The sequence below is a fragment of the Neophocaena asiaeorientalis genome, unplaced genomic scaffold (assembly GCF_003031525.2).
Source record: "Neophocaena asiaeorientalis asiaeorientalis breed wild unplaced genomic scaffold, Neophocaena_asiaeorientalis_V1.1 scaffold197, whole genome shotgun sequence".
NCBI lineage: Eukaryota > Metazoa > Chordata > Mammalia > Artiodactyla > Phocoenidae > Neophocaena > Neophocaena asiaeorientalis.
In genome coordinates this window covers 3,970,307-3,983,833 of record NW_020174703.1, presented here as the reverse complement: position 1 = coordinate 3,983,833, position 13,527 = coordinate 3,970,307, and the positions used below count along the sequence as shown (strand labels likewise).

The 13,527-nt window shown below is 39.2% G+C and overlaps 1 protein-coding gene across 1 annotated transcript in view; it reads left to right on the top strand.

The window, feature by feature from the left end:
• CPOX (coproporphyrinogen oxidase) overlaps positions 1–12,926 on the top strand; it is a 14,227-nt gene extending 1,301 nt beyond the window's left edge. Inside the window, exons 2-7 of the mRNA XM_024759256.1 lie at positions 2,080–2,223; positions 3,019–3,129; positions 3,765–3,906; positions 5,943–6,161; positions 9,703–9,807; positions 11,586–12,926. Of these exons, the coding sequence (XP_024615024.1) occupies positions 2,080–2,223; positions 3,019–3,129; positions 3,765–3,906; positions 5,943–6,161; positions 9,703–9,807; positions 11,586–11,673 (809 nt within the window). The 3' untranslated portion in view covers positions 11,674–12,926. The remainder of the gene's footprint in view (positions 1–2,079; positions 2,224–3,018; positions 3,130–3,764; positions 3,907–5,942; positions 6,162–9,702; positions 9,808–11,585) is intronic.
• Positions 12,927–13,527: the final 601 nt, after the last annotated feature.

Sequence of the window (13,527 nt, the reverse complement as noted above, 5' to 3'; positions counted from 1 at the left end):
AATTTTTTTTTTTTTCGGTACGCGGGCCTCGCACTGTTGTGGCCTCTCCCGTTGCGGAGCACAGGCTCCGGACGTGCAGGCCCAGCGGCCATGGCTCACGGGCCCAGCCACACCGCGGCATGTGGGATCCTCCCGGACCGGGGCACGAACCCGTGTCCCCTGCATCTGCAGGCGGACTCTAAACCACTGCGCCACCAGGGAAGCCCCATACAAGTCTTAAGGTCAGTTTTAGCCAACAGGCTTGGATGTCCAAGGTTGTAACTGAGCATAGATTTTCTCCACATTTCCTCTGCTTCTCTGGGTGCGTTTACCCTTTCTTTTCCTTTGGAGATGGAAAAAGAAAGTCATCTCCTCTTTACTAAGGGTCAACCAGTCTCCTCCAGCTGAGGGAGTTATTGTGTCATTGTGTCTTTTCCCCAGGTTGCGCAAGAAATATTTGACCTGGCTTGTCAGTAGTTCTGCCAAATGCACCCATCAGATTTCGTGCCAGGAAAATCTTTATTTCCACTGGTAAAATACTTAAGTATTATAACCTAGTTCTTATAGTGTCCTACATTCATCACCATGTTATTGCCTATACAGTGAAACCTTACATCTTGGTCATAAACTTAAAGGATTTCTGATTCTTCTTACCTGGGACTACTGCAGCAACTTCTCATCAGCTGATTTGGGGCTGTGATACTGCCACATTTATTTTAAATGAAGTTAAATCTGGTTTTCATAGTGTTTTCCATCTTGTAATTTTTTTAAATTAATTTATTTTTGGCTGTGTTGGGTCTTGGTTGCTGCGCGCAGGTTTTCTCTAGTTGTGGTGAACGGGAGCTACTCTTTGTTGCGGCATGTGGGCTTCTCATTGGGGTGGCTTGTTGCGGAGCACAGGCTCTAGGCGCGTGGGCTTCGGTAGTTGTGGCACGTGGGCTCAGTAGTTGTGGCTCACAGGCTCTAGAGCGCAGGCTCAGTAGTTGTGGTGCACGGGCTTAGTTGTTAGTTGCTCCGCAGCATGTGGGATCTTCCAGGACCAGGGCTCGAACCCGTGTCCCCTGCATTGGCAGGCAGATTCTTAACCACTGCCACTAGGGAAGTCCTCCATCTTCTAATTTTTTAAGTGAAGACTGTTGAATCAGGACACAACCTGGACTAGCTGTGTGACCCTCAGTAGTTACTTTTTGTGCCTCTGTTTCCTCATCTATGAAATGAAATTATAAATAACATATGAATGTATTATAAGGATAAAATAAGGTGTATATATATGAAGTGCTGCAAATATTGTTTGATGCTTAGAAAGCACTGAGACAAATTGTTTGGGCCACTTACTAGTTGTGTGTTTTTAGAGAAAGTATTTTGCCTTTCTGGGCCTCAGTTTTCTCATTTGAAATATATAAGGGTCGTACTGGATCATCTCATGTCCCATCCAGCTCTAAAAATTTTTAGAAATAAAACAAGCCAAACATGAAGCTTCATGAAACAATTAACTCTTGTGGTACCTCTAGTGTCTTCAAAAAACAAACCAGCTACTAGTAGTAAAGCTCATATACCTAAATGTTAATGTGTCTCACTCAGTTCAAGCTTCCGAATTCCTTAAGCATTTCAGTATCTGTTTTTTAATTACCTGTAAACAAAATTAAAAGGCAAACAGCACACTGAGAAACAACAATTGAAACAATATGGAGCTCTTAAATTTGGCAATACTGGAACACTCTTTGAATGTACTTATTCCTGTTTTTAATCTTAGCTTTCTCTCATGTATCACAACCAACAGCTCCCATTCTGAACAGTCTTATTTGAAGGGAAACTATTCCAGTGATTCATTTTAGATGATGACATAAGGATGTAGAAGAGTATTCGGTTGGGTGGTGTAGGGAGATAAAATATTCACCCATGATCAGTAGCAAATGTCATAAAGTTAAGCTGGTTATCTAATTTTATTGTACTTAAAAATTATAAATATGCTGATATTATGGAAGATTTGGAAAATAGAGGAGGAAAATAACTCCTAATCCCACCACCTTCGTGCAGCAGTTGTTTTTAACTTCGCATATACCCTTACATTCTCTCCTCATTTTACATTTCCATAAACAGGAGGTGGTGGCATCAGCTGTGTACTTCAAGATGGGCATGTTTTTGAAAAGGCCGGGGTGAGCATTTCTGTCGTTCATGGAAATCTTTCTGAGGAAGCAGCAAAACAGATGAGAAGCAGAGGAAAAAAGCTAAAGACGAAAGATGGTAAATCAGACAATCTCCTTTAATAGTCCCTGTAAACCTTTTCTCCCGGCAAGTTTTATTTATAAAGTACATATTGCTTCTGTAAAATTCCATCTGGGTGCCTGTGCCAGCTGAGCATGTTCACAATTACTTTTTTTTTTAACATCTTTATTGGAGTATCATTGCTTTACAATGGTGTGTTCATTTCTGCTTTATAACAAAGTGAACCAGCTATACATATACATATATCCCCATATCTCCTCCCTCTTGCGTCTCCCTCCCACCCTCCCTATCCCACCCCTCTAGGTGGTCACAAAGCACCGAGCTGATCTCCCTGGGCTATGCGGCTGCTCCCCACTAGCTATCGATTTTACATTTGGTAGTGTATACATGTCCATAGTTATGAAGAACCTAGGGGCAGGACAGGAATAAAGACACAGACATAGAGAACGGACTTGAAGACACAGTTACTTTTTGTTTTTAGTGGTGCGCGGGCCTCTCACTGTTGTGGCCTCTCCCGTTGTGGAGCACAGGCTCCAGACGCGCAGGCTCAGCGGCCATGGCTCACGGACCCAGCCACTCCACGGCATGTGGGATCTTCCCGGACCAGGGCACGAACCTGTGTCCCCTGCATCGGCAGGCGGACTCTCAACCACTGCGCCACCAGGGAAGCCTGACACAGTTACTTTTTAAAAATTATATTTTAAGAGCCAAATTGAAAATCAACCTTTGAAAATTGATTCAGAAACCATGTTGGAGTTAATTTGTATCAAGCCCGGTGATCGAGTGCAGCTCACTGCATGTTTTACTTTCCAGGTAAATTGCCGTTTTGTGCTATGGGCGTGAGCTCTGTTATCCACCCCAAGAATCCTCATGCTCCCACTATCCATTTCAACTACAGATACTTTGAAGTAGAAGAAGCCGACGGTAAGGGCTCTGGAGGTGTGGAAAGTACTTTTGTGCAAAATGAGTATTTTAAAACACGTCAGGGGGCATAACATCTAAAATCAAGAAAAAATAAATGCCATCTTAACTAGGTTTTTTGGGAAACATGTGAAAGCTTATTCCTTGGCAGGTGCAATAGATTATTTATTAGATATGGAAAAGTGAAAGTGGTCTTGGCTGGTCTCTGGCATCCCCATTTTCCTCCAACACACAAGGAATGATTTAATGAACCCGAACTTAAAGTGCACACAGGGTTCTTTGCAAACATAACTTTATTACATCCAAAGGAAAACCTCAGTGCAGTGTTAAGTTGCCATTGAGAACTTGCTTTTGGAAATTATTTTCCACATGTGTAGCTTTGCCAGGCACTAGTGCGTTGTCAGCGGGTTTAAGATGAGGTGCGGTTGATCGTGCTTCATTATGTAAATATCGTTCCAGTCCGTGTTTGCCATTAGCTAGGCCAGCTGTTACCCTGTCAGAGCACCTGTGCGGTGCACGCCACTCCTTTTGGTGTCTCCGCAGGTGACGGCATTTAAAGCAACGTATTTAACTTTTCCTTTTGAGTAGTGTGCTACATCTCAAAGTCCACATCAGAATCACATGTCTCGACTTGGTAGGTAACAAGCAGTGGTGGTTTGGTGGTGGATGTGACCTTACCCCAACATACTTGAACCAAGAGGATGCAGTGCATTTTCACAGGACTCTAAAGAAGGCTTGTGACCAGCATGGTCCAGATCTCTACCCCAGATTTAAAAAATGGTAGGTAAAGTTATTGAACTTTTCATGACCGCTAAGTATTTTCCATTCCTTCTGTAGATCCTGAAGGCACTACTGTGTCACTAAGTATCTTTTTCAGCTTATGAAGGTTGAACTGTTTCCTTCCTCCCTCCCCTCCTTCCTTTCACCAGAAGTGAGATACGAGTTTTAAGTGGTTTTAATACATTATTTTCTTAGGAATATTTGAATGTCTGTGATAAAAATTGGGCAGCAACATCATTTTTGATACCAGATGTCTTAGGATATAAACTTGAAGGTGATATATGCCTGAGAATCAGAGACTTTTTAATCCTAAAGTGGGATATTAAATTCTCATCCCACACGAGGATTATCTTGTTGCCATGGAAATGTGTTAGGGCATGGGAAGGGTTGGAGAACTATTAGGAGAGGTGCAAATGTACCGGAGATTTTGGACAAGGAGAAAGTAGGATTGGAAACTTTGTGAAAGGAACTCTAATGGTAAAGAAAAAAGTTGTGAGGAGACCCAGGATATTTGGTAGATGTGGAATGGAGTCTGTGCATAAGTTGTTTGGAATAATAATGTACTCAACACTGCTTAGAGCTAATTGCCATTCTAGGAAAAGGAGGAACAGAAAGGGTTTTTGGGGTGTTTTTTTTTTTGCTTTGCTTTCAGTGCTAATATTTGTGGAATCTTGATGTTATTTATCTAAGAATATGGAGTTCAGCTTTAAAATCCTCAAATTATAAAACATTTAAATAACCTCTCTTTGATTTGACATTACCACGAAACACTGGACAGCTATGGACACACAGATGTAGGATGAAGGGTTGTTTTTCTCTTACAAATCAGCTTCCTTTCAGGAGGAGGATTGGTGGGGTACATATTCTGTCTCTCTCTTTTTTTTTGGTTTCCTTTTATTGCTGTTACTGAAGAACTTTATCTGAGTAGTATTAATAAAATATCTAGAATGCGGGCTAGCCAAAAAGTTTTAGTATACATATTTAGTAAATCTCTTCATTTCATAATATCATGAAAAGAGATTTGGAAATAACATGATTTAGTTAAAGCTGGCTTTACAGCCTTGCTCAGGATATACTTTAATTCTGTTAATAAAATGTACCTGTGAAGAAAAGCCAGGAAGTAACAGTCAAGGTGAATTATACCAGCACATCAGTTCTAGGGATTTGCATCTACTGCCTTTTTTTTTTTTTAACTTTAAGCCATTAAGGCTATTTTTAAGATAACCTTTTCAATAGTTTTTAGTTTTTGTTTGTACAGGTCTTCTATTTAGGAACCCTCATTATACAGAGATAATGAAAACTATTTCCAGGATGTAAACTATACTGCAAATTTAGCAATTAGGAAAGGCTTAGGAAATCTGCTCTAGTAGGCACAGGTGGGGAAAGACTCAAGAACAAATTGATAGTTTCATGCGCTGGTTCACAAGGGCAACCTTTAATGTTCTGAAGACTCTTATTCTAACATTTCCTTCCACCAACCCTCCCCCTGAGTTATGCATGCTATAGAGTCATCACATTTTATTGCCGAAAGAGACCTTAGAGATAATTTACTCTGCCTTCCTTTGGTGAATAAGAACTGATTCAGACAGCTTAGGGGTTAGCACTCCATCAAGGACCTGGTTTGTGTCATTGTTGGTAGAGGATTCCTGCCTGCTGCAAAAGTAGCAGTGCTTCTGAGGGCAGCAGCACCACTTGTTTTAAGAGATACAGTGCTTTAAAAAAAAGAAGGAAATACAGTATTAATAGTGGACTCTGTTTCTTTTCAGTAAAGGTCTTAGAGTGCCACATCTTCAGATAGACATGTATTAGCTTGCCTGTTGCTTTGTAGGTAAAAGTGTAAGCATTTTCTTCGTTGTTGATAACTGCAGGAAATCTGTCTAAAACTCTAGTTTCATTTTCAGACATGGACAAAAAGTAAGGGCGCTGTGCTGGCATTAGTCAGGGATGGTGCTCTAAGCTGAAATGCTCACACTGATTTTCATGTCTGTCTGTTTTTTCCTCTTTGGTCCCTGATTTGGCCTTACTGTATTTTCCAGGTGTGACGATTACTTTTTTATAGCCCATCGTGGGGAGCGGAGGGGCATCGGGGGTATCTTTTTTGATGACCTTGACTCTCCATCCAAGGAGGAGGTCTTTTGCTTTGTGCAGAGCTGTGCCCAGGCTGTCATTCCTTCTTATATCCCCCTTGTGAAAAAGCACTGTGATGACTCCTTCACCCCCCGGGAGAAGTTGTGGCAGCAGCTCCGGAGAGGACGGTGAGTGAGTGACCGGAGAATGAACCGTCTCATTGCGTAACTCTGGGGTGGGTAGGAGGTCGGGAAGTGCGGCAGCCGTAATAAGAGTGGATGATATGTTGTCTTGGGCAGATACTTTGTCAGAGTTTTGTTAATACTCACCCTAATTTCTTTTCATAACTAGATAAATATCAAGTGAATTAAGAAACATTGTATAAAATAGTATTATAAAAAGAGCAAGGTTTGTTTAACTTGTGTGTACATTAGAGAACCATATTAGGCCTATAGTAAGAACTTGTTGAATTTATTTCTGCTGATTTCTTATAGTTTCTTCTAGCAATACCTTCCAGCCTTACGCCAAGATAGGGGAATCATTTAATGTTTTTGCTGCTTTGTAAACACACATTTTTTTCATTTATCTTTAGGTTTTCATGGAAGGTGTTATGATGAAAATAATCACTTCAGAAATTATTTACACTTAATGATAGTATTTATTAATTATGGAGATGTTAATATGTGCTGGCTAATATGTTAGGCAGTTTGCATCTAAATTTCTTCACAAAGCTGTGAGATTGGTGTCATTATCATCATTTTACAGATGACAAAACTTAGCAAAGTAAGTCCCTTGCCCAAGTTTACACAGCTAGTAAATAAAAGATCCCAGGTGTGGAACCAGGTCCTCGTGCCTTCAAAACTTGCAGACTTTCTTAGATGTGAATGAAGTTAAGTAGGTCTTATTTCTGACTGTGATGCTCACCTTAGCCACCCTGCATTGTGCAGGCAGCTTGGTGAGCTCAGTTGGGTGACCCGCGTGAGGTCATCTTCAGCGGGGGTGTGATTGTGAATCAGCTCCAAATTTTTCAGTCTTCCCTCTCACAGCGGTTTCTCATTACCATCTTAATTGCACGTGTACTACTGGTCCATGGCTATAAAATGGATTTTCTCATTTATGTTAATTTTGTCTCAGGCATATGAAACTTTGGGTACTTAAGGAGGTAAAGCTAAAAGGTCAACTTAGATAATGTTCAAAGTCTCAAGATAAATGTTTGTTGTTTATTCTTTCTTAGGACTACCTCTGCTTGCTTGCTCCCTGTTTATAAACTTGGGAAAATGAGAATTGATTAAGTGTTCTTGTTAGACAGTTCTTTAACAGTGCATCTGTTTTGGGACTTTTTTTTTTTGGTCCCGTGATTTCCCAGATACACCTTTACTACTCCTTCCCTTCACTTGAGTTGATTAGGTGCCTCCTATGGCTAGGGACCATGCTGGGAAAAGCTCACAGTTTAGTGGGGAAGACCATCCTAAGAGGATAATTTAAAACTCTGTGGAAACAACAACAACAAACTCCAATAAAAAACAAACAAGAAACTAAAAAAAGAAAAACTCTGTGGAAAGTGCAATGTTCTGGTTTTGCGTAAGATTTCTTACGCAAAGCTGGCAGGTTTCATGAATACTAATGAGGTGTGAAGCCTTGAAAACTTCTTGGACATAGGAGTGATGTTTTATTTTGTTTGTTTTGTTTTTTATTATTAATTGACAACATATTTTGAAAGTTCCATTTGTGTGTATCATTTCATGTCCGTGTTTTTTGAATTAGGCAGAAGCGTGAGGTATTAGGTTGATTTTCTGTGATGTGGTGGGTGACTGTACTTTCAAAGAGAGGCTCCTTCTACCACCCATATCTCTGGGCCTTAAAATGGCAGAAATCTCTGGGGCTTAAGATAACCCCAGCTCTTGGCTGCGGTTATGAGCCCTGTCTTCACTTTCTTACGCGGCATTCATAACCCATTATCTGTGTTACTCTTCCCCACTTCCTCGCATCCCCTTCTGTATGACTTTCCCCTGCAGTGGTTAAGCTGCTTCTCTTTTGACTTTGCAGCCTCTTACTTGGCTATCTCATTGAGTCTCTTGTCCTCAGTTACTACTATTCTCTCCCCAGACCTTGAACCTCCAGTCTTAGTCTCCTTTTTTGTTTTGCTGTATTTTGGGAAAGGGAGACAGGATACGGTGTAGGTATCAGTTAAATTGAAGGGAGTGGTTAAGGTTCATAGTTTGTAGGTACCTCGGAGAGGATGAATGTATGGAAAGGATCAGAAAGATCAGATCTAAGCAAAACCTGGTGAGAGTCAGGCTGATATACAGAAAGGAGCATTGTTCGCTCAGAACAGAAAAGCAGCACAGGGATCCTATAGAGGCTCATTTGGGAGCTCCTTACAAGGGTCTTTGAACAAGACATCTGTACAGACAGAGAGTCACAGCCATCCCTTAAATATCATGTTTCAGGAGGGTAACATCAGGGGTGAAAAAGGGAGCTGAGAGACTGGAGTTCTTTTCCATGGTCTTAGGAAGAAGTTAAGAAGATCCATTTAAATTATCTTTTGAAACAGACATAAGAAGGTATTAGTTATTAGTGCACAGAACTCAATCAGTGATAAATAAATGGTGAGGACTAGAAAGGGATCCATGAATGTTAATTTATTTAAATTTTCTCAGAGCCTTTGGCAAGTTTCCACAGTGAAGGTTGCTTTCTAAAAATTGAAGGACTGTGGGAATCTAGAGAATATTTTTCCCTAGTTGTGATTAAATACAGTAACCCATGCATAAACGGTAATACCTGAGGGAAGTTTAGACCAAGATTAAATACAGTAACCCATGCATAAACGGTAATATCTGAGGGAAGTTTAGACCAAGAGAGTAGTTTTTGAGTGAGTTGAGAAATGATACGAAGGGGGACTATTGAAATTTTCAGATTTATGGATCATTCTCAATTCTTTTGGGTAGTAGAAATTATCTTTTGAAATTGGAGAGAGGAGACCCTTTTACAAAGGATCTCATGATGTTAAAGGCAATCACGGATTTTTAAGCTAGACGGAGTTTAGATATGACTCTGTGGCAGTTCATGGAAAACTAATATCCTGAACCAGGTTTTAGTTGATGCTAAGGACTGAGCACTGCAACTCAATCAGTACCTTCTATTATGACTTTGTCATTAATTTGCAGGAAGACTGCTTATTAATGCTGTTAACTATTTTAAGAAAAGGAAATATCTAGAATATATTAGTAATTATTAATAGATTTCTGTAATCTTTTCTTGGCTTTTCAATTACAAGAGCCTTACACTGTCTTAGTTCGTGTGAGTTATTAGCAGTGAAATGAAGTCTTTGACTGTAAAGCATCTCAGACTCTAGGTGAGGGCCAGAAAGAGCTGTTTTATCCTGGTAAATGGTGCCATTTGCTTTTCTTAATTGTTTTTGTACCTTCAAGTTCTAAGCTTTGTGTTTCTGTTTATTTATTGGAAAACATAACCTTATTGTTTTGTAACTGCTCTATATTGGGGCTGAATCTATATCCTATTGTTTGTTGGATAGAATAGCCTTTTCTTTATGCCTTTCCAGATGGCGAAAACTCAACTGACGAGACTTGGTGTTTTCTCTGCCAGTTCCAGCTGATGGGGTGGGAGGTGGTGGGAAGGTGCCCCCCACTTTAAGTATTTGTTATGGACTAATCTTAAGAAAGGGTTTACTCAGCCAACCCTTAATCTTATTTGATGTCTGTATGTCAGGTATGTAGAATTTAACCTGCTGTATGATCGGGGTACAAAGTTTGGCCTCTTCACTCCAGGATCCAGGATCGAAAGCATCTTGATGTCTTTACCTCTCACCGCCCGGTAAGAATAACTCATAAGAATAATAGTTATTCCCTAACCCCACAATCCTCTAATCCCCACAAAACATGGACATTGACACCACAAATGTCTTTCCTAAAGACGTCATTGGTTTTGACCTTGCTGCCTATATAAGAAAATCACAGGAAAATCACAGGAAAATCAAAAAAAATTTTTTAAGGGGTGGCAGGATAAATGATATAGCTTTATATGTGAGAGCAGGGAAAGGATAGAGGGAGTGAGAAGATAGGGTGGATGATGGTGTCTAGGGAGCTAGATTGACTGTTCCTACTTGGTAATTTTCTAGGAAGAGCTATGAGCAAAGCAGATTTATGTGAACATAACAGCTCTTTAATTTTATTGGAAATGATTGCACTTGTGGGGAAAGGTCTTATTCTCCACTATGAAGTATTAAGCTTGTATGAAAGTATGCAGGATTATTTCAGATGCTTTACGTGCTGCCATGGTGTGCTTCCATAAAGGTTAATTGAATCTCTGTGGGGAATTTTAAAATCTATTTATGTTGGTGCTGTTAGGTTAATAAAGATCTACAGTTGACTTTTTTTGGCTTTGAGGAAGTGAGAATGGTGTGTATCCAGACTGAAACAGAAAAGATCAGAAAAAATATGACCATTGCTTATTTTAGAAGAGCTAGAATCTTCTTTTCTCCATGAGTTTAAATATCCAAATGAGAATGGACTGGCTGGCATTGAAGGTCTGCCTTGCGTCATTCTGCTGTGCAGATCTAGCCTTGTGAGATCAGTACCCTCTACCATTGTCACTACATTCAGAATGGCATTGGCTCTGTTCTTGTTTAGCTGTTGCTCGTGGGATCTCATGTCCTTGGCTGGATTCTCATGCACATCACTGTTAGGTGTTCTTGCCACCCTAGAGGCAAGATGTGATTAAAAAGTAGACATGAGATCTTAAGGCCTCGGGTAGTCTACCTGATCTCTGCTGGCCTCTAATTATAACGCACATTCCAAACTGCAGGTAAGGGCGGATTATAAATCAATCCCCTGCTCAACTGAACAACATTTATGCAACAGGTTATTTTTAGCTTCTTAAAGTCTGCACCAGGGGTCTGCAAACTTAAGGCTTCAGGACAAATCTAGGTCCACTTGTGTTTATGTACAGCCCTTAAGCTAAGAATGGAATTTACATTTTTAAAGGATTATTAAAAACAAACAAAAAAGGAGTAGGCAAGAGACTGCAAAAGGTATGTGGCCCCAAGAGCCTAAGGTATTTATTATGTGGCCCTTTACAGGAAGAGTTTGCAGCCTCTGATCTAAACCAGTGTTTGCCAGATTTCATGCTACAGTTTGACCATTTTGACCATATTTGTAGATTTATATATAATCTGAGGTATTATTTACTTAAATTTTATACTCTTAGTTTTTCAGAGAGAAAATTAAAGGCAAACCAACATTTCTGTCATAAATAGAAAATAACACATGAAAAAAAATGCCAAAGTACTAAGCTAAAAGTTTGCCCATGGATCACCTGAGGTTCTATACTTTATGAAACCCTGGTTTATAGTAAAAGTATGTTTTGGCTCTGGAATATTAATATTAGCTAGAGTGTGCTCAGGAATTATTAAGAAACTTTATTTCTTTAGCAGCAAATATTTTTTTAAAAGCCTAGTGGAGACAAAGAGGTATAAGTCTTTTTATTACTCTTAGAATTTTATTTTTCATTTATTTTAGATAAAGAGCTATGTATGTTGTTTGTTTATTTTTTATTGTTGTTACGTTTTTTGCTTCTGTTTTGAACCTGCATAGATGGGAGTACATGCATTCACCCTCAGAGAACTCCAAAGAAGCTGAAATTCTGGACGTTTTGCGCCATCCAAGGGACTGGGTGCATTGATGCAGGCAGAGCAGTCTTCGTAGGGTCTGGGGGACACACAATGGGCCCCCTGCTCCACTGGCTGACACCACCGCCACTGTGTGGCACTTAGTTACCTGTGTCTCAGAGCTCCAGTCTTCTCCGCCCTGGAGTCCGCCTCCTTTCCTGGTGAAATGTGTTTTAAGCACCACAGGCTTCTGCTGGATGCCGTCAGTGGTGGGTGGTGAGGTGGCAGCTTGTCAGAGTCAACTGGTTGATGTAAAACTCGTTTATACTTTTAGAATCATTTTATATGACTAGTTTACAAACAGTGACAATTTCCAAGAATTGGTTTAGGGCATCTAAATATTAGAATTAGTATCAGGAAACTTCTCGTGTTATTTTTTTGTTTCATATATTTTTTAAAGGTTTAGTTTCAGCCACAAAAATCTGTTGTGGGACAAATTTTATTTTCATTAATTCAATGAGATAGACTAGTAATTTTAGAAAGCAACTGGAAATGAAAGTAAAAATTTTACTTTGTCATTACTGAAGTTGCTTTGATCATAATCTTTATATAATCTTTCTCTAGAGATCATAATATTGTAAAATATTCACTTTTGTAATGATAGATATTTAGGAATACTTGAAATTTTCTTAGTCTCTGCATGTGTTACAATTCAGTGATTACCTGTAGTTAACTCTAAAGTGACATCACTGTTATTTAAACAAGGGATATCTAAGTTGTAATTTTGATTTTTGTAGAACTATAATTTGTTGATGCTGAGATTCTTTGCACTTTTGAATGTGAAAGCTTATCCCCTTTGATTCTGATACCTAAAAAATTCTGTTCCAGACATTTCTGTATGGAGGTTTAGACTAAGAACAGTCCTGGGGATGTTGTGAATTTAGGAAATGAGAAACATTTTCCTTCTCTAATTAAAGCAGACATAACTAGTGTAAGAAGCATGTAGGCATTTTATAAATGTATTTCCTTGAATATGGCCTAATTGAAATAGTCCTCTTTTTAAATTAGAGATTCTGCAACTTTTACCTTTGCTCTTAAGAGAAAATCACAACAGAGTTCTCAAGATTTCTGTGTTCATATAATAATGTGAATATTTTATTCATAATATATTGAAGTTTGTAAGGAATGTTATCTTCCTACATATTATTAAGCATTATCTTGGAATATGTTGAATGTATGATCATGTGTGACTCTGTAGAGCTGGAAAATGTATGAATTCTTCAACTCTTACAACAGGTGTGCTGATAAATTTTATTACGAAATATGACTAAGAAATGTTTGTATTTTTCATTTTTTCCAGGGTAATTGACATAGGGAAGATAACTATTTCTTAGTACTAAAATCATAGTTCCTCATTCCTAGGTATTTTACCCAAGAAAAATATAAATTTTGCAGTTGAATTTTCATAGCAGCTTTATTCTCAGTAGCCAAAATTTAGAAATAACACAGCTGCCCATCAGCAGGTGAATGGATAAACAAGTTATTATATATCCATATGTTAAAATACTACTCAACAATGAAAAGGAACATCTATTGATAAAGGCAAGAACATGGGTGAATATCAGAAAGTCATTATGCCAAGTGAAAGAAGCCAGACACAGAAGAGCACTAGCCCCAGAGGTTATGTAGTGTCACGTCCTTCACATTCCGTTGGTTACAAGTGAGTTGCTACGAACAGCTCCCGATTCACCGGGGAGGGAATGAGACCCCAGCTCTCAATGGGAGGAGTGTCAGAGATTTTTGATCATCTTCAAAATCACCACATAGCCTTTCACACCCAAAACCCAAAATAGATTTGGCATTCCCTCCCTTATTGCCCTAATCAAATCCTGTTGAGTCCACCTTTGAAATGTTTCTTATTTCCTGCC